Genomic DNA, 27,601 nt, shown 5'->3' with positions numbered 1-27,601 from the left:
TTTCGTGGACCTTGAACTGCTTCCTTTTTTTATTTTTACGCCTATTGCCCCCAGCCCGTATTGGCGCAGGCAAGTGTTTATAGTGGCGCCATCTTCTTACTGTAAAAAAAAAAGAAGATAACAGGAGCCGGGCCACGTGACTGAAAAGCGGAAGAATCATTGAATCAGATCACGTGGCCGAGGGTTTACGAAGAAGGGAGGGGGGGGGGGGGGACTAGGAGGGTGAAGGGGGGGGAGGGGGCACCGTGATCGCTCTCCTTATCGTTCCGTGCCTCATCTGGCCGCCGAGACAAGCTATCTAGGCCCTGACCTCCTGACCTCCCCGCCGCGTGATGCTTCATTTCATCTTCTATTGCAACAGCCTTAACCCGGTAGCAGCGACGGACCAAATTTGTGCCATGATATAACGCCCCCAAAATACAGGATGCATAAACTGATCACAAATGCGTTGATAGGTATATATTATGAAATGGTTTGCGTGAGTGATGATTTTTTCTCATAAATTCGCTTAGAGGGGCCTTTAAGAAACATGATCCCCGCAGCTACCGGGTTAACTATCTATACCTGAGATAACAGCCGTGGTTCCCGGAGTGTTCCAGGCCGGCGGCGCCCCCTTGGCTTCCAGGTGAGTTCATATTCCCCCCCCCCCCCCAGCACACACATGCGAACATACCTTTTTCTCAGTATTATGTATGACGCAACTTGAAAAACAGATTAAACACAAAAATGTATTTTGCAAATCAAACTTGCATTAAAAATTTTTTTATTTAGCAACTTTAGTTGTTTCAGTAACGTGAAAGGGTAACTCAACATGTCGCCAGTAACTGTAATTACTTCACAGTTGTAATTAATGGGTGGACGTGCTGGTGCAAGTATATTACGTAGGTTCTCAACATCAGGCTTCATTTGTTATTGAGATTTTGTAAAAACAAAATGTTATTAATTATTTGTAATGCCACACCCTGCCGTCCCCTATCGCCCCCCTTTTTCCTCCCACCCGCCCCCCCAGACCTTTGCACCGCCCACTTTGAGAACCACCCACCTGACCTCCTGACACCCTCCGCCACAGCACAGAAAAAAAACTATCGATCTCTGGGTCAGGATAACAAAAAAAATATTGCCTCACTCTGAGAAAAATAATAGCCTGGGCTGCCCTGTGAACCAGAAACCTTTCATCATGAAAACTTAACAAAAAAGAAAGCCACTGCAAGAAATTCCTCACATGTCCGCCGTCTCTTAAATTTAGACAAAACAGTAACTTTGAAACTGTAGGATCAGGCAGGCACGGCACAACTCACACGTGGCGAGGAGCAGCGCCAGCCACACCGTGGGTCTGGCCATGATGACGAGGGGGGCGGGGGTGGAAGGGGGCGTCGCTCCTTCCCTCAGGCCATGTAAGGCTCAGCAAACCCCGCGACGCTTTCTAAGGACACCCAGCCTTCAGGCGGTACCACTGAATCCTGCAAAACGTTCCTCGCGAGACAAAAGCAACACGCAGCAGCCGTCGTGTCTTGAGCGACTCCTACACAGCCGCGGCAGGGACTGGTGCGCCGCTGTCTTGGCTGACCACTTGACCACCGCCGCTGATACACACGCGGCCCCTCGACCTCACTTATCTCCTTATCTCCCCGGCCCCTGTAGCTTATACCATCCGAGACGTCCACGCCTCCCGCCAAGACCCACCAGCCAGCCTGCCGGACCTCGCTGCGATACCCGACACACAGTAAGGGTCCGCAGCCTTCATTGTTCGCTCACTCATCGCAACTCGGCGCCAGGAGCCCCTCGTGGCCGTGGTCGTCGCCGGGGTTCGCCTTAAGGAGGCTGGGGCTCCAGCATCACGACACAAGCAAGATAAAACGCCGCGGCAGATAACGCTGAGGTCCGGACCGACCTTCACGTGCGCCGCTACGCCGGGCTGTACTGCTGCTGCTGCCGCTGCTGCCGCTGCTTGTCCGGCTGTGTCATGATCATGCAGTTTGCAATCACAGGAACAAACACTTGCACCAAACATTGGCCGACATGTGTCTTCAAAACTATATATATATATATATATATATATATATATATATATATATATATATATATATATATATATATATATATATATATATATATATATATATATATATATATATATATATATATATATATATATATATATATATATATATATATATATATATATACATATTATAGTGGCGCCACTATAAACACTCGCCTGCGCCAGAACAGGCTGGACCGACCATCAGGCCCCACCTGGAAGAAGCCTTGCCGACCATCAGGCCCCACCAGGAAGATGCCTACCGGCGCAACAGGCAGCGACGTAAAAAAAAAGAAAAAAAAAATATATATATATATATATATATATATATATATATATATATATATATATATATATATATATATATATATATATATATATATATATATATATATATATATATATATATATATATATATATATATATATATATATATATATATATATATATATATATATATATATATATATATATATATATATATATATATATATATACCATATATATATACTATAATCACTCATTACTAATATGCCAGAAATGTTGGTGATTCCATCTTTGTAAATTCTATTTTATAAATTACTCACTAACAATCTTATAATTATGGACGGCTGTGTGGAGTGTGGCAGCACAGAAATTTATACATCTGTGAGTCATCACTTTTTTTTTCTTTATCCCTTTCTTCAGGGGTGTGTTGGGCACGCCTGGCGGTGACGCGGCCTGCACGCCGCCGCCAGGCCCGTCGCCGACGACCTGCTGTCTCGCGTGCCCCGCCGCCAGCACCGCCAGGCCCGTCGCCGACGACCTGCTGTCTCGCGTGCCCCGCCGCCAGCACCGCCAGGCCCGTCAGCCGCTGCACGTGGCACCGTGCCTGCCAAAGGGTGCCAGTGTCGGGCGTCGGCATGGCACCAACACCCTGAATAAAATTATCTCAACACAACTAACGACCAGAATCGAGGCCTAATTACCTAATATGAATTCCTCCAAAACTGCACTGCTAAAATTTACTAATGACTGCAATGACTGAAAAAAAAATAAGAAGAAGGAGGCTGCGAAGACACACCGACATATTTGTTTAATTATATATATTTGCTCTATCACTTTACATATCTATCTATCTATCTATCTGTCTATTTATCTATCTATCCATCTATTGTTATCTTTACTTATGCATTTATTCACCCGGTCATTCATTAATTTCCCTTCAACTTCACTATTTCCGCGGGGGGGGGGGGAGGGGGGGGAATAATTACCCCTCCCAAACGCTCATCATCCCGCCCTTCACATATGTTTGGAAACCCTTTAACCACAATTTCGACGATTACTGTTAAATATGGGGGCGTGGGCGATCCAGGGGTCATTATAGGGCCATTGGGTGCCATTAGAGCCTGGTAATAAGGGTGATGGTGATGGTCTGAGGCGTGGGCGGCGCGGTGGATATATAAGTGTGTCGGGCGCGAGCTTGTCTTGTCGCACCCCGGCATTCGCTCTCCCGAAGTCATGGTTTCCAGCTCTCTGATCCTGCTGCCCCTCCTGCTGGCCGCCACTCAGTCTGGTAAGCACACACACACACACACACACACACACACACACACACACACACACACACACACACATACACACACACACGCACATACACACACAAAATTGAGGAAGGGAAAATACTTGAAAGACATTAAGAAATATAGGGTCGTATTATCAGACATTTCGCTGACCAAGAACACATATTTGACAAGACTTTCGTAGGAGTTGTGGGCATTTCCAGGAGTAGTTTTATGACCCTGGTGGTAGTGTGACTCTTCTTCTGTACCGTGAACCTGAAGAAACACTCATTGGAACCCGGCTGACCCCCTCTTTGGCCTTTAGAAATAGCTGATGTGAGATGCGAACGTGTCTTACAATACCAACCAATAGCTTTCCGCAAAGAAATATAGAGGTTTGGAACAGACTAAGTGAGGATGTCGTATCGGTGAGGAGTGTGCAAAGCTTTAAGGAAAAGTTGGATAAATATAGATACGGAGACGGGACCACACGAGCGTAAAACTACAACTAGGTAAATACAACTAGGTAAATACACAAGAACGCGCACACACGGTTCTGGACCAATCGTATGCATTTATTGGGGAAAGGGGGAGGGACTAATTTCCCGAGTTAGTTTGAACAGCGTATACCTTTAATTAAGTAGCTGCCTCTTCTTATTCGTTCGTTATGTTCGTTTTAGGGTTGTCATTTGGTATTTTTTCGTTATCCTATTGAGACAGATTTAGCCATGAAAAATCTGATTGGAAACTGGTGATCAGACATGGATTCGATTATTTGGTTAGGCAGCACAGTATAAAAAGATAAACATGTATGGAACTGGATATGTATTTTGCTTTCTGGAGTATAATCATCAGCATCATAAGAACATAAGAACATAAGAACGCAGGCCTCTTGTAGACTCCTGCGTTCTTATGTTCTTATGTTCTTATGTACAACCTGCTGATGATTAGACCCCAGAAAGGAAAATACATATCCAGTTCTATACATGTTTATGGCTCTGGGAGGAAAAATACATGAATAATCTTACTGTAACAAACATCTGGTAGCAAAAATCAGAATTGACTGGCGAATAATGAGGGATTGGGTGATGAGCCTAGAGAGAGAGAGAGAGAGAGAGAGAGAGAGAGAGAGAGAGAGAGAGAGAGAGAGAGAGAGAGAGAGAGAGAGAGAGAAAATAGATGGATAGATAGATAGATACAGATATGGATAGATAATAGATAGTTATCCCGAACGCCGCGCCCACACGCTTCCCACTCAGCAGCGTTACCAAATTATCGTACTCAGACACTCAGCACATTGTATTTTCCGGTTTCTGACTCACAGCTATCGCAAACAAACACCAATATGTAACGCTTTTAACGATAACCTTAACTGGGATCTCGTTATCTGTGTGGGCAGGAGGGTTTTGGACCCTGGAACTGATAAATGCGATGTTTTGAGTACGATAATTTGGTAACACCCACTCAGCCACCGCCTCCGAGTCCCAGCGTTGCCATACTGTCGTACTTAAAACATCACATTTATCAGTTCCAGGGCCCAAAACATTCCTACCCACACAGATAACGAGATTCCAGTTAAAGTTATCGTTAAAAGCGTTACTTATTGGTGTTTGTTTGCGATAGATGTTAGTCATGAACCGGAAAATACGATATGCTGAGTGTCTGAGTACGATAATTTGGTGACCTTGCCGCCTCCCCGCGTGACTGACAACCTTGCTTCCTTCAGGCGAGGCGGCCAAGATCAACAGCAACGGATGTGACTTCTCGCAGTTCGGGGCTCTCAACGCCATGAACATTTTCCCGAACTTCGAATGTTACCCAGTACGATACGCACCCACGGCGGAGGACATCAAGGCTATCCTCATGACCCACAACAAGATGAGAATGAAGGTGAGTAGACGCCGCGGCTCTGGCATCACAGGGGCCATCTTGCAACGGTGCCAGATTGTCGTACTCAGCCTCATATCTATTCTTTGTTTATACAGGCATACTAACGCTATACTATCATTAACTATTACAAACTATATCTATTACCAATGCAAACACCAGACGGCAACTTCTAAACTGTTCTCCGCTTTGGTTGAATTACACGTAACTATCCCACTCCCCTAACCCCACCTAACATCACTATCCATGAATTTATCTAATCTATTTTTGAATGTGTCTATCGTATTCGCACTCACAACATGACTGCCAAGCCTGATCCACTCATCTGGTCAGCCTCCTCACCATGTTGGTACCGAAGTTTGGAAAGTTTCGTTTAGTCGGCGCAACATCTGTGGTCATATGCCGGAGAGAGACAGAAGGGGAAGGAATTATAGGAGAAGGGAACAGACCCCAGGAGACGGGACACAACCCCCGATTAATACCTGGTACCCATTCACTGCTGGGTGGACAGGGCGTAGGGTATCGGAAAAGCCGCCCAAATTTTTCCACTCCGTCCGGGAATCGAACCCGGGCTCTCTTGGTTGTGAGCCGAGTGTGCTAACCACTGCACCACGAAGCCCCCTATGATGGTACCGAAAGAACCAAGAATAGCAACGTTTATAACAGCAGCCTTCGTCACCGTCTCCTGCAGGTGGCTATGGGCAAGGAGGAACGCGGCAGCCCAGGCCCCCAGCCCACCGCCGCCAATATGAGGGAGATGGTCTGGGACATGCAACTGGCCGATCTAGCGCAGGTTAGTAAGCACCCTCCACCACCATCACCACCACAAGCTGATTTTCTTATCCCTTTACATCGCTAACTTCTCCCAGTTCCCTACATGACCCTTATATACTTCCCATACTTACTTACTTACAATACTTTACATACTTTATCCCTTACATAATTTATCCCTTCACATCGCTAACTTCTCCCAGCTTCCGTACATGACCCTTACATACTTCATATACTTACATACTTACTTTACATTACTTTACTTACTTTATCCCTTACATAATTTATCCCTTTACATCGCTAACTTCTCCCAGCTTCCCTACATGACCCTTACATACTTCACATACTTACTTACTTACAATACTTTACATACTTTATCCCTTACATAATTTATCCCTTCACATCGCTAACTTCTCCCAGCTTCCGTACATGACCCTTACATACTTCATATACTTACATACTTACTTTACATTACTTTACTTACTTTATCCCTTACATAATTTATCCCTTTACATCGCTAACTTCTCCCAGCCTCCCTACATGACCCTTACATACTTCACATACTTACAGACTTACTTTACAATACTTTACATACTTTATCCCTTACATAATTTATCCCTTCACATCGCTAACTTCTCCCAGCTACCCTATATGACACCTCCGTACACTCGCTAATTCGTTTACCCCTATATACAAAAACCTACATTCTTCACACTTTTCACCCTTATATACTAAACCTTATCTCTATACACGCACATACACAATGCCTCGTAAATTTATCCCTTCACTCCCAGACACCCTATATACCCCTACACACAAGACCCTACCCCCCTCCCCCCACCCACACCCACACACGGCCCTGTTCACATAGCCATAACTTCCTTCCACCACCCTACATAGACCGAAAATTTAATAGGGCAATTATTATTAAAACACTCACACCCTTGAAATATATACAGTCAAGTCTATCAACCAAAATCTGCACCGCCATATAAAGAAAAAATGACAACCAAAATTCTGGAAATGGCCCCAAAAATGACTTGGTTTGTTCATGGGATATGATGTTCTTCCCTCCATAACGATATTCTTCCCTCCATAACGATATTCTTCCCTCCATAACGATATTCTTCCCTCCATAACGATATTCTTCCCTCCATAACGATATTCTTCCCTCCATAACGATATTTTTCCCTCCATAACGATATTCTTCCCTCCATTACGATATTCTTCCCTCCATAACGATATTTTTCCCTCCATAACGATATTCTTCCCTCCATAACGATATTCTTCCCTCCATAACGATATTCTTCCCTCCATAACGATATTCTTCCCTCCATAACGATATTCTTCCCTCCATAACGATATTTTTCCCTCCTACATTTCCTTCACTGACGAATTCCTTCCCTCCTCCTCCTCCTCCTCCTCCTCCCTTCGTCCAGGCGTGGGCCAACCAGTGCAGTTTCTCCCACGACGAGTACGCTTCCAGACAGACTTGCAAGGACTCCACCATCGGCCAGAACCTTCTCATCAAGGACTCCGCGGATATGTTTGTAAGTGTGTGTGTGTGTGTGTGTGTGTGTGTGTGTGTGTGTGTGTGTGTGTGTGTGTGTGTGTGGTCCTTTTTTCTTACATTTATCTATCTATTTATCTATCTATCTATCCATCTATCTATCTATCTCTATCTATTTATGTATGTATGTATGTATGTATGTAGGTATGAACGTATTTGTCTATCTATCTGTCTATCTATCTATCCATCTATCTATCTAACTATCTGTCTATTTTCTATCTATTTACTTACCTATCTATCTTTCTATCTATTTATATATCTACCTTTCTATCTATCTATCTATCAATCTATCTATCTATCTCCACCTCCTCTTCCCTCTTTTCCCTCCCGAACACTTCCCGGTGTTCACCACTTCTCGTCTCCCCTCTCCTGGCTTCTCCTCTCTCCCACACACTCCCTTCAACACACACATACCCACTTCTCTCTACTCTGTTTTTCAGACTTCCTCAAACATTTTTATGAACAGTCCACGATAACAATGGGCCAGAAAGTGTCTCGCCAGCCGATGACCGTATCCATCACCCGCCCGGAGGGTTCCTCCGTGGTGCACGCCTTGAAGCTATCGTTCAAGGAGCCCGGCTGCTGCCGGTGGAGGAGGCACAAGATCGCCTCAATCAAGTTCCCCCAACTAGCCTGGAGGGTCGCCCTGGGGGAGGTGACGTGCCAGGGCCAGGGCAGGCTGCTCGTGCCCTTGGAGGAGCTCAGGAAGAAGGAAGGCAGCACGGCCGTCAAGCTGAGGTTCACCTCGCGTACGAAGACCGTGCACACCTCCTACATGACGCTGGACTGGCTCTGCGACAACATAGACTCCCTGCACTTCTCTTTGCTTGCTGACGGCGGCGAGGACGGGCCTCCCTTCACCTTCCTCCGGTGCAACGGGAGGCGCTGCGGGAAGCGTGTGGAGGGGGGGACACCTCCACCGCGCCCCCAGACCGTTGATAAGCTCGCTGAGGCAGGGAGGCCTCCAGCACGCTGCCAGGCCGTAGAAGAGCGTGTACAGGCAGGACAGGCAACACAGTCCAAGGCAGTACAGACAGACGAGCGCACACAGGCGCCACCAGTACCGGCAGTTCGCTCCCAGGCCGCTGCAGGGCGTGGGGAGGAGGGGAGTCCTCCACCACGCTCCGTGGCGGCAGGGGAGCGCGCGAGCCCCGCCAAGACGACCCCCGCCGGAAATGACAAGACTGCCAATGGCCTGCTGACCCCGGCCTGGACCGACGTGGCCACCGACGCCAGGACCGCTGCCGCCCCTGTGAACCCGGGCCCGAGTGACAGGCAGGTAAGGCACCGCCGGGCAGCCACAGCGATGCCGGAAAGGAGCCCCGAGCCGAGGGCCGCCGAGCCTCCAGTGATCTACACCTGGACGGACGCCCTCCGTGTCTTTGTGAGCAGCTTCGTGATTGTGTCCGCCGTCCTGGCATGCTACATCCACTACTGCCTCAGTGGTCTCTAAGCCCGTCGCGTCGCCCAGCGTGAGCCAAAGACCCGCAGAGCGAGAAGCGCTGACCGCTGCTCTCTTTACTCGCTACTCGCTCTCCTTACACACTCGCGGGGGCTCATTTATCTTATCTTTCTCATATCTCTTTAATCCCTTCATTAGTCTACCTATTTTCACCCACGCATCTTGAGCAGCCATTGGAAGGACCAAGTTGCCTTCAACCACATTCTCTCTCTCTCTCTCTCTCTCTCTCTCATTCCTTCTTTCTCAAACATTGTCTTACATTCTTTCTCTCACATTCTCTCATCTATCCATCTATCTCTGCAGAACGGCAAGAAGCTCAACTGGCCCCGCGCCATTCACGAGTGGTACATCGAAGTTGAGAACCACCCGGGCGCGGCGGTGCAGGAGTTCACGTCCCTGATGAACGGAGAAGCCACGACCGGCCACTACACACAGGTGAGTCTTTCCCTCTCCTTCACCCTCACCCTCCCCTGCGCGGTGGTATATGTCACAAACTAACCACGTGCTCCGCTGTGTATTCCCCGGTAAAGAGTAACTAATGTCCCCTACCTAAACCTAACCTAACCTAACCTAACCTGGCCCTAACCTAACCTATCCAGAGAAGAATTTGCAGTCGTATACTTCACAAACTAACCCCGTGTTCCGCTTTTATTTACAGTGTATTTCCCGGTAAAGAGTAACTGAATGGCCCCTACCTCAACCTAACCTAACCTAACCTGGCCCTAACCTAACCTATCCAGAGAAGAATTTGCAGTCGTATACCTCAAAAACCAACCCCGTGTTCCACTTTTATGTATTCACAGTGTAGTTCCCGGTAAAGAGTAACTGAATGGCCCCTACCTCAACCTAACCTAACCTAACCTGACCTGGCCCTAACCTAACCTATCCACAGAATAATTCGCGGTCAAAAAACTAACCCCGTGTTCCACTTTTATGTATTCACAGTGTAGTTCCCGGTAAAGAGTATAGCTGAATATGTCCCCTACCTCAACCTAACCTAACCTGACCTGACCCTAACCTAACCTGTCTAGAGAAGGATTCGCGGTCGTATACCTCAAAAACTAACCCCGTGTTCCACTTTTATGTATTTTTATTTTTTTTATTTTTATGTCGTGGCCTATTGCCCCGGTAGGCTTCTTCCCGGTGGATCATGATTGTCGGCCATTTTGATATCCATTCTATAGTAGGGTGACCAGAACTGAACCGCATAATCAAGATGAGGTCTAACTAATGCTAAATATAGTTTGAGGAAGACTTCGGCGCTTCTGTTGCGCACGCTCCTTGAAATAAATTCCAGTACCCTCTTTGCTCGATTTCTAGCTTGAATGCATTGCGCCCTTGGATGGATATCAGAGGTCACTAACACCCCTAAGTTCCTCTCGCACCCAGACCTGCTTATGGGAGTGTCATTTTAAACAATAGTTATGTGAGGGGTTGTTCCTACCTACACTCAAAATACTGCACTTCCCTACATTGAACTCCATCTGCCGTCTGTCTGGAAATGCCTCAAACTCTTATGAAAGCTTTGTTAAATGTGTGGGCGTTGGCTCCGAAATGCGGCCCTGGAAATGCCTCAAACTCTTATGAAAGCTTTGTTAAATGTGTGGGTGTTGGCTCCGAAATGCGGCCCTGGAAATGCCTCAAACTGTTATGAAAGCTTTGTTAAATGTGTGGGCGTTGGCTCCGAAATGCGGCCCTGGAAATGCCTCAAACTCTTATGAAAGCTTTGTTAAATGTGGGCGTTGGCTGAAATGCGGCCCTGGAAATGCCTCAAACTCTTATGAAAGCTTTGTTAAATGTGTGAGTGTTATTCTGAAATGCGGCCCTGGAAATGCCTCAAACTGTTATGAAAGCTTTGTTAAATGTGGGCGTTGGTCTGAAATGCGGCCCTGGAAATACCTCAAACTCTTATGAAAGCTTTGTTAAATGTGTGGGTGTTGGCTCCGAAATGCGGCCCTGGAAATGCCTCAAACTGTTATGAAAGCTTTGTTAAATGTGTGGGTGTTGGCTCCGAAATGCGGCCCTGGAAATGCCTCAAACTGTTATGAAAGCTTTGTTAAATGTGTGGGCGTTGGCTCCGAAATGCGGCCCTGGAAATACCTCAAACTCTTATGAAAGCTTTGTTAAATGTGTGGGTGTTGGCTCCGAAATGCGGCCCCTAGACTGGACTGGACTGGGCCGGGTGCCGAACTCTACACTGATCAGGGATATGCCTCCGTCTACCACCACCATCACCACCACCACCACCACCACCTGGATCATGCAGCCCTGAGTCACGATAGCCTATCCTCACAGACCCGTATCTACCTCACATACAAACAGATAACTATATAGATAACACGAGAAGAGAGGGAGCCGCCACACAGCTCTTTATACAGTCAAAAGATCTGTAAATGGGATGTGATCATAGAGGTAAAAATCAAACTAGGTCATCGTCAGGAGTGTCGAGGGAGGTCTAGCCTAGGATCGTATCATAAGACATTTCGCCGCCCAAGAACACATATTTGACAAGGCTTTCGTAGGAGTTGTATGCATTTCCAGGAGTAGTTTTATGGCCCTGGTGTTAGTTTGACCCTTCACCTGTACCATGAAGCTAAAGAAACACTCATTAGAACCCGACTGACCCCCTCTTTGACCTTTAGAAATAGCTGATGTGGGAACCCAAGGTGTCTTTTAATACCGATCCTAGTGTCCCCGTAACGTCATCGCTAGCTACAAACATTGGGTCACCAGTCATCACACGCAGATAAGGGCTACTCAAACCCTCCCCATCCAAACCCAGGTCGAAATGGGTCAGCACTTTCCCCAGATAAGATACCAGATAAGTAAGATAAGATAAGCCATTGACAAAACGCAGCCTCAGAATAAACTGTGTTCTCGAGGGTGTCAGGGCAGATGAACCACACAGTCGATCTCACTTTGCGGACGGGTGTGGGAAAGGAAGGGAAGGGAAAGGAAGGGAAGGGAAAGTAGGGGATGGGAAGGGAAGGGAAGGGAAAAGAAGGGAAGGGAAGGGAAGGGAAGGGATGGGATGGGAAAAGAAGGGAAGGGAAGGGAAGGGAAAAGAAGGGAAGGGAAGGGAAGGGAAGGGAAGGGAAAGGAAAGGAAAGGAAGGGAAGGGAAGGGATGGGAAGGGATGGGATGGGATGGGAAGGGAAGGGAAGGAAAGGAAAGGAAAGGAAAGGAGAGGAAAGGAAAGGGAAGGAAATTGAATTCATATCTATCTATCTATCTATCTATCTATCTATATCTCTCCCAGCTTGCGTGGGCCGAGAGTAACAAGATTGGATGTGGCGCCACGCAGTTCGGCAACCAGGTCCTCTTCGTGTGCAACTACGCGGCGGAGGGCAACGTGAAGCCCCAGGCGGTGTACATGAGCGGCCAGCCGGCGTCTCACTGCGTCAGCGGCCCCTCCACCTTCTACCCCGGCCTCTGCAAGTAGGGCGAGGATGTGACGGCACGGCGGCATAGGGGCAGTTTCACAGTTCCCCATGTTGGGTTAGTAAGCTCCCAAACCAATACCAGAGCCTTCGAAATTTCCTTGTATAGTGTCTGGTGTTTATATTTAAGTTCACAAATTTGATGAAATCAGCACACCAATACCACATGGGAAACACTCCACTATCCACCACAGAGGCAGAGAAAGACCTGGGACTATATGTTACCAGGCTACTAGTGAAGGGATATCCAGCACACCAATGGGAAACACTCCACTATCCACCACAGAGGCAGAGAAAGACCTTGGACTATATGTTACCAGGCTACCAGTGAAGGGATATCCAGCACACCAATACCACATGGGAAACACTCCACTATCCACCACAGAGGCAGAGAAAGACCTGGGACCATATGTTACCAGGCTACCAGTGAAGGGATATCCAGCACACCAATACCACATGGGAAACACTCCACTATCCACCACAGAGGCAGAGAAAGACCTGGGACTATATGTTACCAGGCTACCAGTGAAGGCCAAATCCGTGCCAATCGCAGCGGACGGGTTAAGTGAGAGATAAATAGCACAGAAGTATTTAGGCGTTGGTGGGCGACAAGATTTTGCTCACCCCGCTGCAGGACGTGGACGACAGGACGCAGAGCCGCCTGCAGGAGGTGTCAGGGTGCACCGTCACCTGCCCTTCACTGGTCCTCGGTAATTCTGTACGATCTCCCACCTTATGGATTCCTCTGTTCATCCATTATGTTTCTATTATATAAACTTTAATCCAATAACACCGAGGCCATTAAATGTTTTAGGTGTTGTGTGTTGATGTTCACACGTTGCCTGGAAGGAGAAAACTTAATTGTGTTGGGCGGGGCGACGTAATCAGTGGTGTTCAAGGTTTTAAGTTGTTGCCTTCACCAGGAGAAAAAAATGATGGAATGCTCAGAGATTTATACCTGTTCAGATTTAATAACAGACACACGGGTACTGATGTATGCTCTCCTGTTAAATAAAGGTTTTACCGTTATTGCAGACCATGTTTAATATTTCAAAACCGGATGTATCTCTGTTTGTATTTAGATAATTTACAGATTAGATTTCTTATTGGCACGAGAGGTATTGGGAAATGTGTGTGTGTGTGTGTGTGTGAGAGAGAGAGAGAGAGAGAGAGAGAGAGAGAGAGAGAGAGAGAGAGAGAGAGAGAGAGAGAGAGAGAGAGAGAGAGAGAGAGAGAGAGAGAGAGAGAGAGAGAGAGATACAGAGAGAGAGAGAGAGAGAGAGAGAGAGAGAGAGAGAGAGAGAGAGAGAGAGAGAGAGAGAGAGAGAGAGAGAGAGAGAGAGAGAGAGAGAGAGAGAGAGAGAGAGAGAGAGAGAGAGAGAGAGAGAGAGAGAGAGAGAGAGAGAGAGAGAGAGAGAGAGAGACACAGCAACTGACAAAAAACAGCTTACATATGCAACCCCCTAATAAAGAGATTACAAAGTACGATATATCACAAAAAAATCCGCTTCCATGTTACTTGTACTTGAAACATCATACAGCTGGCTACACGCTGTCTTCCCCGACCTTGGAGGTAGAATTGGTGGAGTCGACATCAGCCCAATTAAGTGACTCCGCCCGAGCTGTCATTTTTACGGCCAGGTGTCAGGTGTTGTCAGGTCAGGGCTCGGCCAGGCTCGCCCACCCCCATCTTTTGGCCGTAAATTTGACAGTTCGTCGGCTTCACCTCAATGAATGGGATTAGCGGGCCGTGTCGACTCCACCAATTCTACCTCCATGTTCCTACCCCATGGACGGGAAAGCACTCTTGGGAACCCGACTAATCTTGGTTAAGGTTCGTTTTAGGTCCGTGCCAGTATCTCATTACCTACTTTATGAAACATCAGTATCTCTTCATATATCTTTTCTACAAACCTTGAACAGTCATGGAAACGCTTTGAAAATCCAATTCAAGGACTTTTTTTTTACTCTTGAAAATATGGGATAATGTTTACGAAAGCGCGTCGCCTCCTCTGCTGGCCGCGGCGACACTGCAGCGAGTGTTGCGAGAAATACCTCCTCGCTGAAATAAGTCACATATACATGAGGGGGGGGTCCAGGGGGGGGGGGCGCAGCCCCCCTGGTTAGAATGGGGGGTCGAGGGGGGCGCAGCCCCCCCGTTAGTAGGTCGTAGAGTTTGGTTGGAGTAGTTTAAATATACTCCCCGACCCTAAGCCCTCTGCGAGCTATTTTGCGGCTGCGGCGGCTGCAGCGTCGCCGCGGCCAGCAGAGGAGGCGACGCGCTTTCGTAATCATTATCCCATATTTTCAAGAGTAAAAAAAAAGTCCTTGAATTGGATTTTCAAAGCGTTTCCATGACTGTTGAAGGTTTGTAGAAAAGATATATGAAGAGATACTGATGTTTCATAAAGTAGATTATGAGATACTGGCACGGACCTAATACGATCTTTACCCTAATCTTCTCTATGGCCATCGAAAATAGTCGTAAGAAAAGTACCAAGCTTTTGAACAATGAATGGGATTAGCGGGCCGTGGCGACTCCACCAATTCTACCTCCATGTTCCTATTATAAGACCCTTTCGCTCCTCACATCAGTATTTCTAAAGGTCAAAGAGTGGGTCAAATGAGTTCTAATGAGTGTTTCTTTAGTTTCACGGTACAGAAGAAGGGCCATACTACCACCAGGGTCATAAAACTACTCCTGGAAATGGCCAAAACTCCTACGAAAGCCTTGTCAAATATGTGATCTTGGGCGACGAAATGTTTAGTGATAGCGACTTCCATTTAGCGTAACCTGTTTTTGGGTCATGATCAGTAGAGCCCCTTATAGAGTCCCGACTACCTAAGATTTGGACGCCATTATTGTGCCTGTTTTCGCCGTGCTTTTCAAACGCTATCGCACGCTCTCGTGGGGACAACAGGACCAATAATGGCGTCTAAATCTTAGGTTGTCGGAACTCTATCTATCAAGGGACTCTACAGATCACGACCCAGAAACAGGTTACGCTAAATGATTGATTGATTGATAGTTTATTGTTGCAGGTATAAATGGAAGACGTTATCATACATCCCTTTAGTGTCAGAAACCGGTAAGTACGATGCTGTGAGTACGACAACCTGGCAACGGTGGCCCAGAGGATGGCACGAAGGTTAGGAGACAATACTGTTTTGAATGTGCCTATCAATTCGTCAGTCCACATCCCTTCCACCACGTCACAAGAGCCATCATGACCCCCAGCCAGCGTTGCCAAATTATCGTACACACCGTATTGCATTTTCGTAGTTTCTTACTGATATCTAGAGCAAAAATAAACAAACAAGCATCAATAAATAACAGTTTTAACGCCAACTTCAATATTCTTTCGTTATTTGTGTAGGTACGAGAGTTTGAGGCTTAAAAATGATAAATACAATATGGTGAATACGATAATCTGGCGACGCTGCCCCCAGGCCTTCACTCACCTCTAGATCTGTTTGGTAACTCGTGGACGTTCTGGTTCTTGGACTATTGTATCAGTAGCCAGACTTCCCTTACTGATCCACCCGCCACCACGCCCCAAGATGGACTGTCTGCGCTTGAGCCACGAGTCCACGACCTGCTCCACCGTTGCCAGATTATCGTACTCAGAGCCTCGTATTTACCGGTTTCTGAGGTATCGTGCTCCAATGTTGTCAGATTATCGTACTCAGAGCCTCGTATTTACCGGTTTCTGAGGTATCGTGCTCCACCGTTGCCAGATTATCGTACTCAGAGCCTCGTATTTACCGGTTTCTGAGGTATCGTGCTCCACCGTTGCCAGATTATCGTACTCAGAGCCTCGCATTTACCGGTTTCTGAGCCATAGCTATTGCCAATAATCACCAATAATTAACCATTTTAACGATAACTATATATGAAGGCAGTTATTGCGGTCGAGGGGGCAGTTTTTGCGTCGGAAATCGGCAAACAGAGGAGACTGAGTACGACAATATGGCAACGTTGACCAGCAGGCATGAGACAAAAGGTAGACTAAAATAGATTGTTTCAGAAGACATTATATTTTGTTTAGCATATTCATCAGGTTTACAGTGTTGGGAGTGTTATTGTACTGGATGGGCTTCAGAGAGCAGTGTCAGCCAGGCGGTGTTCATCAGGAGAGATTGTGTGAACGTCTTAATAATTAACAGTGTTGGTATGGGAGACGCGAAGTACCATGGCTAACGACACGCATAGACCTTGATACCTACCTGTTTACTGACGCTTTTACGCAGACATGACAATTGCAACATCAGCCGTGAACTGTAGGGTCATTAGGCCATAGGCAAGAATAATCCATCAATCACTCACTGAGGGCGGTATTCTCAGACGCTTCCACCTCGCACATCAACTATTTTCAAAGGTCGAAATGGAGATTAATCGGGCTTTATGAGGATTTTTTCACATTCATGGTACAGAAGAGGAGTTAAACAACCACCAGGGCCATTAAACTACCCCTAAAAATGCACGAAACGCCTGCGAAAGCCTTGTAAAATATGTGTAATTGGGCTCCGAAAGGTTTGAGAATACGGGTCTCAAACTCTTCAAGCCGCGAACAGTCAGGGCCTCTGGCGGCGAACGGAGGAGCCATGCGGTGTTCATCAGGAGAGATTGTGTGGACGTCCTAATCGAGTGTTGGTATGCGAGACGCGAAGGTGACGATGCCCGACCTATCATGGCGAACGACACACATAGTTCTTGATGCCTACTTGCTTCCTGACGCTTTTACGCAGACATGACAATTGAAACATCAGACGTGAATTGTAGGGTCATTAGGCCATAGGCAATACTAATCCATCAATCATTCGAACATGCTGAGAACGTCACTTTACTTGCATGATGTTTTAGACCAACACATGCGATATCAATGTGTACCTGATGCCAAAAGTTTCTTAAGGGGCTATTACACTGGGCAACTTTTCCGTGGATCTTCAGTCAAACCACGATTTCCGCTGGCGTGGTTCTCATATTTCCGTGGTTTTCTGACGTGTCCACGATCTTCCAAAGCTACGGTAGATTTCACTGAAGGACGACGGTATTACTCACCATCATCATCATCAGCAATAACAAGAAACAAATGAGAACCACGCTAGCGGAAATCGTGGTTTGAGAATCGTGCAACGTATCGCCCACTGTGACACCTTACAATCTCTAGTTTATAAAAATATTATTTGCATTATATAATATTAGACTTAGACAACACAATTTACAATGTATGAACATGGAAAAGTAGCACCGTGGAAACTAGAAAAAAATATATATACATAAGTCAAAAGAGACAAAAGGACAAAACAAGAAAATACTTAAAAGATGTTTGATAAAATACGTGTTATCAAGAAAACAAGTTCCTGCATGATAACAACCAGCTTCACAAAGAAAACTGCTCTCTCTCTCTCTCTCTCTCTCTCTCTCTCTCTCTCTCTCTCTCTCTCTCTCTCTCTCTCTCTCTCTCTCTCTCTCTCTCTCTCTCTCTCTCTCTCTCTCTCTCACACACACACACACACACACACACACGCACACACACACGCATTAAAATTAAGGAATGATTATAACACGTTAACATTTGAAGTTATGTATACACAACAAAACCAGCTCCGTCCTCCTCCTTCTCTTCCTTTTCCTCCTCCTCCTCCTTCCGCAGAACACAGGATCAGTCTCCGAGAAGTCCAGCGAGGCTCCACACACGTAGGCACTCACCCAGCTGATACATGACGATACAAGGTGAACACACTCTCACCCCGCCCGTCAGTGATGTCATTCCTCGCTAAACTTCACAGATGACAACAACAACAACCATCCACAGAGCTTGGTCATAGTTAAGTTTGGTCTCACTGCTCGGTCGCGTTGGTCTTTGGTCTTGGTTTGGTCTGGTCCCACGTGATGGTGTCTGGTCTCACCGTCACTGGTTGATTTCGAGCGCTCAGATGGCGTCTCGCAAACAAAACCATCAAGTATCATCATTCTACGCCTTCGATAAACTCTCCCACGAATAACATCAACTGTCCTTATAAAAAAAAAGTCCATTCTGAGGTGTAGGTTGTGGACTTTCCCTTCAACCTCCCTACCGTCTCCTGCACCTCATGTAAACTATAGGATAATGGAATAAAGTTAACTATGCGGTAAAAATAAAAGTATCTGCAGAGTCCTCGATGCAACACACTCATTATGTACACTGGAAGCCGCATTTCGCACTTCCTCCACGTGAATGCACTGGCCCCACTTCTTGTCTCGTCCTCACGCATAAGTACAGCCTCCAAGACCCTCCGCGGACATGTCTTTATCACCAACGAGGGCAAAGGCGACGTTCTCTGTTCCCTGGTGTTGGCGGTGAGGCGCGGCGGACCGACCCTTCAACCATTGCGCAGAGTCGTTCGCCCAACCGTGACAGCAGCAGCGGCCTCAACGAACTCCCGCGGCACCTCATTTGTCGACGAAGACCTCCGGCAGCTCGTGGCACTCCGGCATGGCCCCGGCCTCCGACAGCGAGACTTGCGACATCATGGTCTTGTCATTCAGCTCCTCCACCACCGCTTTCCCGCGTCCTTTCCCGCGATCTGCGAACATAGGCGTGGGTGTCAGCGTACCAGTCAGCCCTCGAGGAATGCAAAACATTACTCATCCAGAAATATTCCAGTCAAAGCCGTTGTGTTGCAGGGTATAGTACACAAAGCAACCTTTTGGTATGACAACACTCGAGCGAAGCAGTGCACGCGTGTACTTACAGGATGCAAGAAAAGCGTCGTTCATTGGCAGGAAGAAAGATGCATGAGTTAAGATGAAGCGCAGGCCAGACGGCGAGCCTCAGCAACACTGCAAAGTCTCGTTTACTCACATGCAGAGGAGATGAAGGAGGGTCATGCAAGTACTTATGGGTTCTGGAACAGCGGGTTATCGAAGCCATGCTTGTGTGCTGGGGTGAGTCTGGGAGAGGCACCCGAGCGGCCCCCCTCCAGATGCCCGCCGTGAGGTAAGGAGGTGGAGGTGGAGGTGGAGGAAGAGGATAGTAAAGAGGAGGAAGAGACGAAAGGTGGTATGAAAAAGCTATTTGTTCTCTCCGAAGATCCTCCTTTCTTATCAGCGCTGGAAGGTGGAAAATGTAAAGAGGAGTCGACACTTGAAGATCCGGAGTTAGAGAAAGTTTCATAAGACCCGAACGTGACCTTTGGCTGAGATGTAGAGTCCACGACGGGTGGCTGAGGGTTACCGTGCCTCAGGTTAGCGTTGCGGTCACCCCGACGGCGAGAGGAGGACCGGTGATGGAGGCGGGGCTGCGAAGTGACTGTCAAAGAGCGCTCGGGTACCAGTGACGATGTGGACGTAATGTTGGAGCCCCGTATTGCTTGGCTGCGGAGATCCAGGTGTCTGCGCTTCGTGTGTCGGCCAACGGGGTAGCTTGAGTCGCTGTGTGATCGCCCCTTAACCATGACCGGGTTCGTCTCACTGCGTCCTTGCTCTAGACCCACGGCGTTCAGACTACGCGCACTCTTGTTCACTTGGATGAGCTGCGACGGGCTGTTGACGGATAGGTTGTGGCCGGAGTGGAGTTCTATCCCTCCTTGCCCTATGCGGTGCTGGGGTCGCGGGGAATCAAGGTGCAGCAGGTGGTCCACAAAAGCCTGTGAATCCTCGACTTCCGCGGGCGTCTGCAGCACTTCCTTGGGGTTCGCCGCGCACTCCAGGCCAAGGAGAGTGTTGCGTCTCGTGTTCATCTTTGTCTGGCACTCGGCGCAGTTCGATTTGTGGGTCGCCCTGAGCCTCTGACAGTTCTTGCAGGATGGAGTCGGTGCGGCGGTGACGAAGTTGATGAAGGACACGATTTCATTGAGGCAGCGATCGAGAGGACGCTTGAAGAAAAGGTAAACGTCATGGAAAGAGAGAGAGGAAGGAGGCGAGCGGCTGGAGGAAGGTGAGGGTGAGGGAGGAGGTGGAGGTGGTGGTGGTGAGGTGGAGTGGGCGTCGAGCATGCAACCCTCGCACCTGATGGACTCATACCTGGAGCAGTGGGCGGTCTTGTCCGTGTCTGTGAGGAGAAAACCAAGCATGCATACTGTTCACTGGAGACGGGGCAAGATGGATGAATCCCAGCCATGTCCAGCGTTGCCAAAGTATCGTATTAACCACATATCGTATCTATCATCTTTATGCCTCAAACTCTCGTACCTACACAAGTAACGTGAGAAAATTAAAGTTAGTGCTAAAACTGTTGAATATTGAGGTTTTTCGTTCTTTGTTGTTATGGTTATCGGTCATGTAGCAAGTACGAAAATGAAATGCGATGAGTACGATAATGTGGCAATGCTGGCCCCGTCCCGCCCCCAGCCATACCCACGACACACACACACACACACACACACACACACACACACCTCATGCCCACAGCCAACTTAATACCTTCTCCTTTAAAGTCACCAGTAATTATGTGTGTCAGGGAGTGCAAGGAAGTGGAAGTTGAGGGTTTGAGGAAGTACAAGGGAGTGGTTATCTATGCAGCGTCACCCATATGCTATCCCCGTCCTCAATCGCCCTCCCGTCCACAATAACCAACCAAAGACATTCTCCTTTCTCCTTTAATCCATCAGTAGTTATATGCGTGGAGGAGTGAAAGGGAGTTGTCTGAGGGAGTGGCAAGAGAGTGGTTATCCATCTCTCTCTCTCTCTCACACACACACATACACACACACACACACACACACACATCCTTCTCTATCCCGCTCTCCCTCTTACACCCCCTCCCATACACACATATCCAGCCGCCCCCACCCCCCCCCCCCCCTCCACACACACACACACACACGACCGTACCCTTCCAATCATCCCGCCGTCCCCCGCGCCTCGACACACCCTCGGGGCCGCCCATATAACGAAGCCTCGCCGCTGGGCCCTCAAGTTTTATCCTGCTGGGGGAGGCGCGGGGAGGAAAGAGGATTCGAACCCCCACCCCCTGCCCCTCCCTGCCCCATTCCTGCTGCCTCCCCCCACTGTCCCCTTACCCCGAGTGCTCCCCTGCCCCTCCTGCCCCCCCACCCACCCCTGGCCAGACAGACATGATGCTTTGTTATAATTATGGGGACGCCTTTCTTTTTTTGTTATTTTATGTGTTGTGTTGTGGGGTTTGTTTTGTTTGTTTTGTTTGTTGTCCTCCCGTGAAAAACGCTAATCTTTCTCCTATTTCTCTTCTGGTTTTTTTTGTGTGTTTGTTTTCTCCCTCTCCTCCTCCTCCTCCTCCTCTTCCTCTTCCTCTTCTCTTCATCTTACTTTCTGATATTTCTTTCCCCCTATAACTTTTTCTTCTCCCCGTTCTCTCTTATGTCTTATTTTCATTCTCATTCTGCTACTTCTAACTCCTCTTCCTCCTCCTCCTCCTCCTCCTCCTCCTCTTCCTCTTCCCCTCTCTTCATCTTACTTTCTGATATTTCTTTCCCCCTAAAACTTTTCTTTCCCCTTCTCTCTTTTCTCTTATGAATTATTATTTATTTTCATTCTGCTACTTTTAACTCCTCTTCTTCCTCCTCTTCCTCCTCCTCCTCCTCCTCACTAACAATACATATCTTCAAGCTTCTTTTCCTCCTCAGCCTCCTAAAACCCTCTCAGCATTTCCTTTCTCTTTGAATCCTCACCACTGGGACGGACGCAGAGAGAAAAAATAGACCATGTGTGTGTGTGTGTGTGTGTGTGTGTGTGTGTGTGTGTGTGTGTGTGTGTGTGTGTGTGTGTGTGTGTGTGTGTGTGTGTAAATAAAGCCCCTATCTATCTATCTATCTATCTATCTTACCGGTGTGGGAGGAGGTGAGGGAAGGGAGACGCGGGCGCTTGCACAGGAGCACCGTCTTGTAGGCCTGGCGGTACTGGCGGTTCATGATGACGTAGATGACTGGGTTGATGCAGGATGACACGTAGATTAGCACATAGCCCAGCACGTGGAGACCTGAGGGACGGGAGGGACGGGAGGTTATGGATGTGGCGTGGGATATGGACGAAGTGAGGAGTGGTATAGAGTCTGGGAGAGAAGTTGAGCAAGGGAGAGAGTGTCGTAGGTGAGAGTTACGACGGAAAAAGGAAAGAAATGGTTAAGGGCGAGCCGTGAAATATGGGTGAATGAAAGAGTGAAATAAGAGTATAGGAAAGATATTATGCAAGGGAGAGTCGTAGGAGAGTAGTTAGAGTTACAACGAAGAGAGGAAGGGGGTGGTTGTGGATGTAGCGTGAGGTATGGACGTAGAAAAGAGTGAAACAGAGAATGAAAAAGAAGTTATGGAAGGGAGAGTGACGTAGGAGAGTGGTTAAGAGTTACGACGGAAAATAAAGGAAAGGGAGATTTATGGATGTGGCGTGAGGAATGGGGGAAGAAAAGAGTGAAGCAGAGTATAGAAAAAGAAGTTATGGAAGGGAGAGTGACGTAGGAGAATGGTTAAAAGTTACGACGGAAAAAAAGAAAAGTGAGATTTATGGATGTGGCGTGAGGAATGGGGGAAGGAAAGAGTGAAACAGAGAATGAGGAAGAAGTTATGGAAGGGAGAGTGACGTAGGAGATTGGTTAAGAGTTACGACGGAAAATAAAGGAAAGGGAGATTTATGGATGTGGCGTGAAGAATGGGGGAAGGAAAGAGTGAAACAGAGAATGAAAAAGAAGTTATGGAAGGGAGAGTGACGTAGGAAAGACGAAAAAAAAGAAAAGTGAGATTTATGGATGTGGCGTGAGGAATGGGGGAAGGAAAGAGTGAAACAGAGAATGAAAAAGAAGTTATGGAAGGGAGAGTGACGTAGGAGAGTGGTTAAGAGTTACGACGGAAAATAAAGGAAAGTGAGATTTATGGATGTGGCGTGAGGAATGGGGGAAGGAAAGAGTGAAACAGAGAATGAGGAAGAAGTTATGGAAGGGAGAGTGACGTAGGAAAGTTTTTAAGAGTTACGACGAAAAAAAAGAAAAGTGAGATTTATGGATGTGGCGTGAGGAATGGGGGAAGGAAAGAGTGAAACAGAGAATGAGGAAGAAGTTATGGAAGGGAGAGTGACGTAGGAGATTGGTTAAGAGTTACGACGGAAAATAAAGGAGAGGGAGATTTATGGATGTGGCGTGAGATTTGGAAGACTGAACGAGTGAAGCAGAGAATGTTAGTTAGTTAGAGTGTAGGCGGTGGTTGAGTGGTAGCGTGCTGGGCCTACATTCACCGTGGGTTCGAATCCCCACGGTACCACCTGGGATTTTTCAGTCACCGCCGAGTGGCTTAAAACTACCCACATGCTGTCCTGAAGACCACCCATCAACCCGGACTCTAGAGGAAACCGTCCAAGTGAATCAAGAAGGAGTTCCGGATGGCGCCACTATAAACACTTGCCTGCGCCACGACGGGCTGGGGTCGACTACCATCCAGGCCCCTCAAGACCGGCGCTACAATCGTACACGTAAAAAAAAGAAAAAGAAAAGGAAAGGAGCAGGAAAGTAAGAGGAAAAGAGTCGTATGAGTGGGGAGAATTGCGTCGAAAAAGGGAGGAAAAAGGAAAGGAGAATTTATTATACAAAGGCCCTTCCGCCCAAGCAATAAGGTCCAGCATCTCTCACCCGGGTACTCCACTTTCTTGTCCAGGCTTTTGACCAGCGTGATGGGCAGATAGGTGACCACAAAGGCGATGAAGATGATCAGAACCATTTTCGTGATACGCCATTCGTTCCTGCGACGCCTCACCTCCCTCTCAATCTGCTGGGTGGAAGGGGGGAGTGAGGGGGTGACGAGTGGTGGGGGGCAGGTAAGGAGGGAGGGTGATTGTGGTGTGGGGGGTAGGGGTTGTAATGGTGGTGGTTGTTAGTGGTGGAGGGGGTGAGGGGGAGATTGGTTGTGGTGGTGATGGTGATGGTGGTTGTGGTGAATGGTGATAGATGGGATGATGGTTGGGGGGGGTGGCTTGTGTGGGGGGTAGGGGTTGTAATGGTAGTGGGAGTTAGTGGTGGAGGGGGTGAGGGGGAGATTGGTTGTGGTGGTGGTAGGTAGTGGTGGTGGAGGTGATGGTTGTTGTGGTGAATGGTGATAGATGGGATGGTGGTTGGGGGGGGGGGGGGGTAGCTTGTGGTGCATAGGACTTATATGTTTAGTAAAGTAAGAAAGATAAAGAAAGAAGTGGAAGGTAGCTTTTTTTTTTTTTTTTTTATTTTTTTACATCATAGGACACGGCTCAAGGGCAATAAAAAAAAGTACAAAAAAAAAAAGCCAGCTACTCGCCGCTCCTATAAAAGATAAAAGTAAAGAGTAGCCAAGAGGTCAATTTCGGGTGGAGGGTAGCTAACAAAAATACCTGTCTATCTACGTTCATCTGTCTATCTATCTATCAATCTATCTACCTACCTGTCTATACCTGTAACTTACCTTGCCAGTAATGCGAGGCTGGGGCTGCAGGGAAGGGCCATGGTGGGTCCCATTCACGCCGCGGGAGCTGTGTTCACGCATGCGCTTCTCAGACCTGGTGGTAGTGGTGGTTGTAGTAGTGGTAGTAGTAGTAGTGGTGTTAGTGTAATTAGTGGGAGTTAGTCTAGTTAGGGAGTTAGTTAGTTAACCCCTTGACTGCGGATTTCCTATACAGAAGACATCAAGCTACAGGAGTGGAACAAAAAGTGGCTGCTACAGTTCAATGAAGAGAAATGTAAAGTCCTGCACCTTGGGAGGGGATATCCAGCACACCAATACCACATGGGAAACACTCCACTATCCACCACAGAGGCAGAGAAAGACCTGGGACTGTATGTTACCAAGCTACCAGTGAAGGAAACATCCGTGCCAATCGCAGCGGACGGGTTAAGGGGAGTAATTATGTGAAGGGTTATTCTTCCCTACACTCAGAATACCACACTTCCCGACACTGAACGCCATCTATGCCACTACCCCGCCCAACCATGTCACTGTCAAAATCGTCCTGGAGAACACTATACTACTTTGGTCTACTTAAAAATTAGTCTCAGGATCTTTGTAGCATTCTCAAACTTACTAACACCGCTACTAATTCCTGTATCCAATCATTAATATGTATGATAAAGAGCAGTGGACCTATTTATTTTTTATTTTTACGTTTTATGTTAAAGAGATAAGACAGACAAGCTCATTTACGCTGAGTTCTGGGAGCGAGAAATGCAATGTTTTGGGTGGAATTTCTGGCTCCGCCCACCGGCTAAGCTCCGCCTCCCCCTACCCCGCTGAGGGCCACTCCATGTATTATTCCTCCAAGTTACCAATGGCTGTTGAGTAATATTCTTTGCAAGTGTCGCTAGAACGCACCATAGATGAAACAACGACATTATAAACGAAACAACCAACCAAAGGATGGACTCGAACACGTACTTGTGGATGACGTAGAAGATGAGGGAGTAGCAGATGATGATGATGATGGCCGGAACGCAGAAGCCGAGGCCGAAGAGCACCTGCTTGGGCGACTTGTTCTTGTCGTCGATGATGGAGCAAGTCTGAAGGCGACTGTCGAAGCCAAACCTTCCTGTGGGGGGCGACGACGGAGGGTGAGGAGGTGACGGAGGAGGAGAAGGAGGAGGTGGTAGTTGTAGTAATGGAGTTGTTGTTGTTGCTGTTGTTGTTGTTACTGGTGGTGGTGGTGGTGGTAGAGATGGTGTTGATAGTGATAAAAAGGAGAAGGAAGATGAGGAAGGGGAGGTTGAACAAGACAAGCAGAACAACAACAAAGAAAAACGAGAACAAGAAGAACAAGATAATGATGATGGAGATGAAGATGATGAAAACGATTAACAGCAACAACAACAACAACAAAAATAACAACAACAAACTAATACTAAGACTCCCAAGAATAAACAAAGAAACAAACGAAGGAAGAAAGACAGAAAGAAAGAAAGAAAGAAAGAAAGAAAAAAAGAAAGAAAAAAGGAAAGAAAGACAGAAAGAAAGAAAAATAAATAAGGAAAGAAAAATGAAAGAGAGAAAACATTGACTAACTGAATGAATGAACGAAATGAACAAACAAACAAGCAAAACAAAACAAACAAAACACCTCCACTCACCCCACTTCCCGAGCAGCGTGGGAAGAAGCATAACGAAGGCGAAGGTCCAGCAGAAGGCGATCATGAGGGCAATCCATCCCTTGCGGTAGACAATCTTGTAGACGCTGAAGTGGGCGATCATGATGTACCTGCAGAAGGGAACGAGAAAGGCTCAGCTACAGTCACCGCACACAATAAATCGGTATTCTTCGACGCTTCCAACGCTAAGATCCATTATTTCAAAGCCCCGAAGAGATTGACTGATTGATTCCAACGCTTCCAACGCTTACATCCATTATTTCAAAGCCCCAAAGAGATTGACTGATTGATTCTAAGGCTTCCAACGCTTACATCCATTATTTCAAAGCCCCAAAGAGATTGATTGATTGATTCCAACGCTTCCAATGCTTACATCCATTATTTCAAAGCCCCGAAGAGATTGACTGATTGATTCCAACGCTTCCAACGCTTACATCCATTATTTCAAAGCCCCGAAGAGATTGACTGATTGATTCCAACGCTTCCAACGCTTACATCCATTATTTCAAAGCCCCGAAGAGATTGACTGATTGATTCCAACGCTTCCAACGCTTACATCCATTATTTCAAAGCCCCAAAGAGATTGACTGATTGATTCTAAGGCTTCCAACGCTTACATCCATTATTTCAAAGCCCCAAAGAGATTGACTGATTGATTCTAAGGCTTCCAACGCTTACATCCATTATTTCAAAGCCCCAAAGAGATTGACTGATTGATTCTAAGGCTTCCAACGCTTACATCCATTATTTCAAAGCCCCAAAGAGATTGACTGATTGATTCCAACGCTTCCAATGCTTACATCCATTATTTCAAAGCCCCAAAGAGATTGACTGATTGATTCC

The 27,601-nt window shown here is 47.2% G+C and overlaps 3 protein-coding genes and 2 long non-coding RNA genes across 9 annotated transcripts in view; 2 read left to right on the top strand and 3 right to left on the bottom strand.

The window, feature by feature from the left end:
- The window catches only part of LOC126988003 (uncharacterized), an 89,539-nt gene extending 87,520 nt beyond the window's left edge, over positions 1-2,019 (bottom strand). The window contains 1 exon segment of the mRNA XM_050845733.1: positions 1,299-2,019. Within this exon segment, the coding sequence (XP_050701690.1) occupies positions 1,299-1,341 (43 nt within the window). The 5' untranslated portion in view covers positions 1,342-2,019.
- A 1,410-nt stretch (positions 2,020-3,429) lies between these two features.
- On the top strand, positions 3,430-13,747 carry LOC126988007 (scoloptoxin SSD976-like). Of its 2 annotated transcripts, XR_007741373.1 has the most exons (7): positions 3,430-3,597; positions 5,310-5,473; positions 6,162-6,263; positions 7,681-7,791; positions 9,577-9,708; positions 12,533-12,771; positions 13,000-13,747. XR_007741373.1 is itself a non-coding variant. In XM_050845742.1 (6 exons), exons 1-6 carry the CDS (start codon positions 3,543-3,545, stop codon positions 12,713-12,715), a joined length of 747 nt encoding a protein of 248 aa, XP_050701699.1. In that variant the 5' UTR covers positions 3,430-3,542; the 3' UTR covers positions 12,716-12,894. The 2 variants fall into 2 exon arrangements, 1 of the variants encoding a protein (XP_050701699.1); XM_050845742.1 differs by lacking the exon at positions 13,000-13,747 and having other exon boundaries at positions 12,533-12,894.
- On the bottom strand, positions 10,412-12,178 carry LOC126988015 (uncharacterized). Its single transcript, XR_007741387.1, has 3 exons — positions 11,374-12,178; positions 11,173-11,239; positions 10,412-10,979 (listed from the first exon to the last, which is right to left on the bottom strand). It is a non-coding gene; the product is annotated as an uncharacterized LOC126988015 (long non-coding RNA).
- A 1,366-nt stretch (positions 13,748-15,113) lies between the features above and the next one.
- LOC126988002 (uncharacterized) lies at positions 15,114-18,258 on the top strand. Its single transcript, XR_007741372.1, has 2 exons — positions 15,114-16,366; positions 16,429-18,258. It is a non-coding gene; the product is annotated as an uncharacterized LOC126988002 (long non-coding RNA).
- The window catches only part of LOC126988001 (G-protein coupled receptor moody-like), a 44,360-nt gene continuing 33,491 nt past the window's right edge, over positions 16,733-27,601 (bottom strand). For 2 of the 4 annotated variants that reach the window (XM_050845729.1, XM_050845730.1), the window contains exons 6-11: positions 26,741-26,868; positions 26,055-26,205; positions 25,089-25,182; positions 24,290-24,425; positions 22,502-22,654; positions 16,733-19,283 (exon numbers count right to left, since the gene is read on the bottom strand). In XM_050845729.1, coding sequence (XP_050701686.1) covers positions 19,150-19,283; positions 22,502-22,654; positions 24,290-24,425; positions 25,089-25,182; positions 26,055-26,205; positions 26,741-26,868 — 796 coding nt within the window. In that variant the 3' untranslated portion in view covers positions 16,733-19,149. The other 2 variants (XM_050845731.1, XM_050845732.1) reach the window with 2 other exon arrangements.

This window comes from Eriocheir sinensis, chromosome 67 (assembly GCF_024679095.1).
Source record: "Eriocheir sinensis breed Jianghai 21 chromosome 67, ASM2467909v1, whole genome shotgun sequence".
Classification (NCBI taxonomy): Eukaryota; Metazoa; Arthropoda; class Malacostraca; order Decapoda; family Varunidae; genus Eriocheir; species Eriocheir sinensis.
This window is presented reverse-complemented; position numbering and strand designations above follow the sequence as displayed.

Bases quoted from the DNA above. Each gene is read 5' to 3' on its own strand.
- LOC126988007 (XM_050845742.1), top strand. From the start codon at position 3,543: ATGGTTTCCAGCTCTCTGATCCTGCTGCCCCTCCTGCTGGCCGCCACT. The intron at 3,598-5,309 runs GTAAGCACACAC...TGCTTCCTTCAG, and splicing joins GCTGGCCGCCACTCAGTCTG to GCGAGGCGGCCAAGATCAAC. The intron at 9,709-12,532 runs GTGAGTCTTTCC...TATCTCTCCCAG, and splicing joins CGACCGGCCACTACACACAG to CTTGCGTGGGCCGAGAGTAA.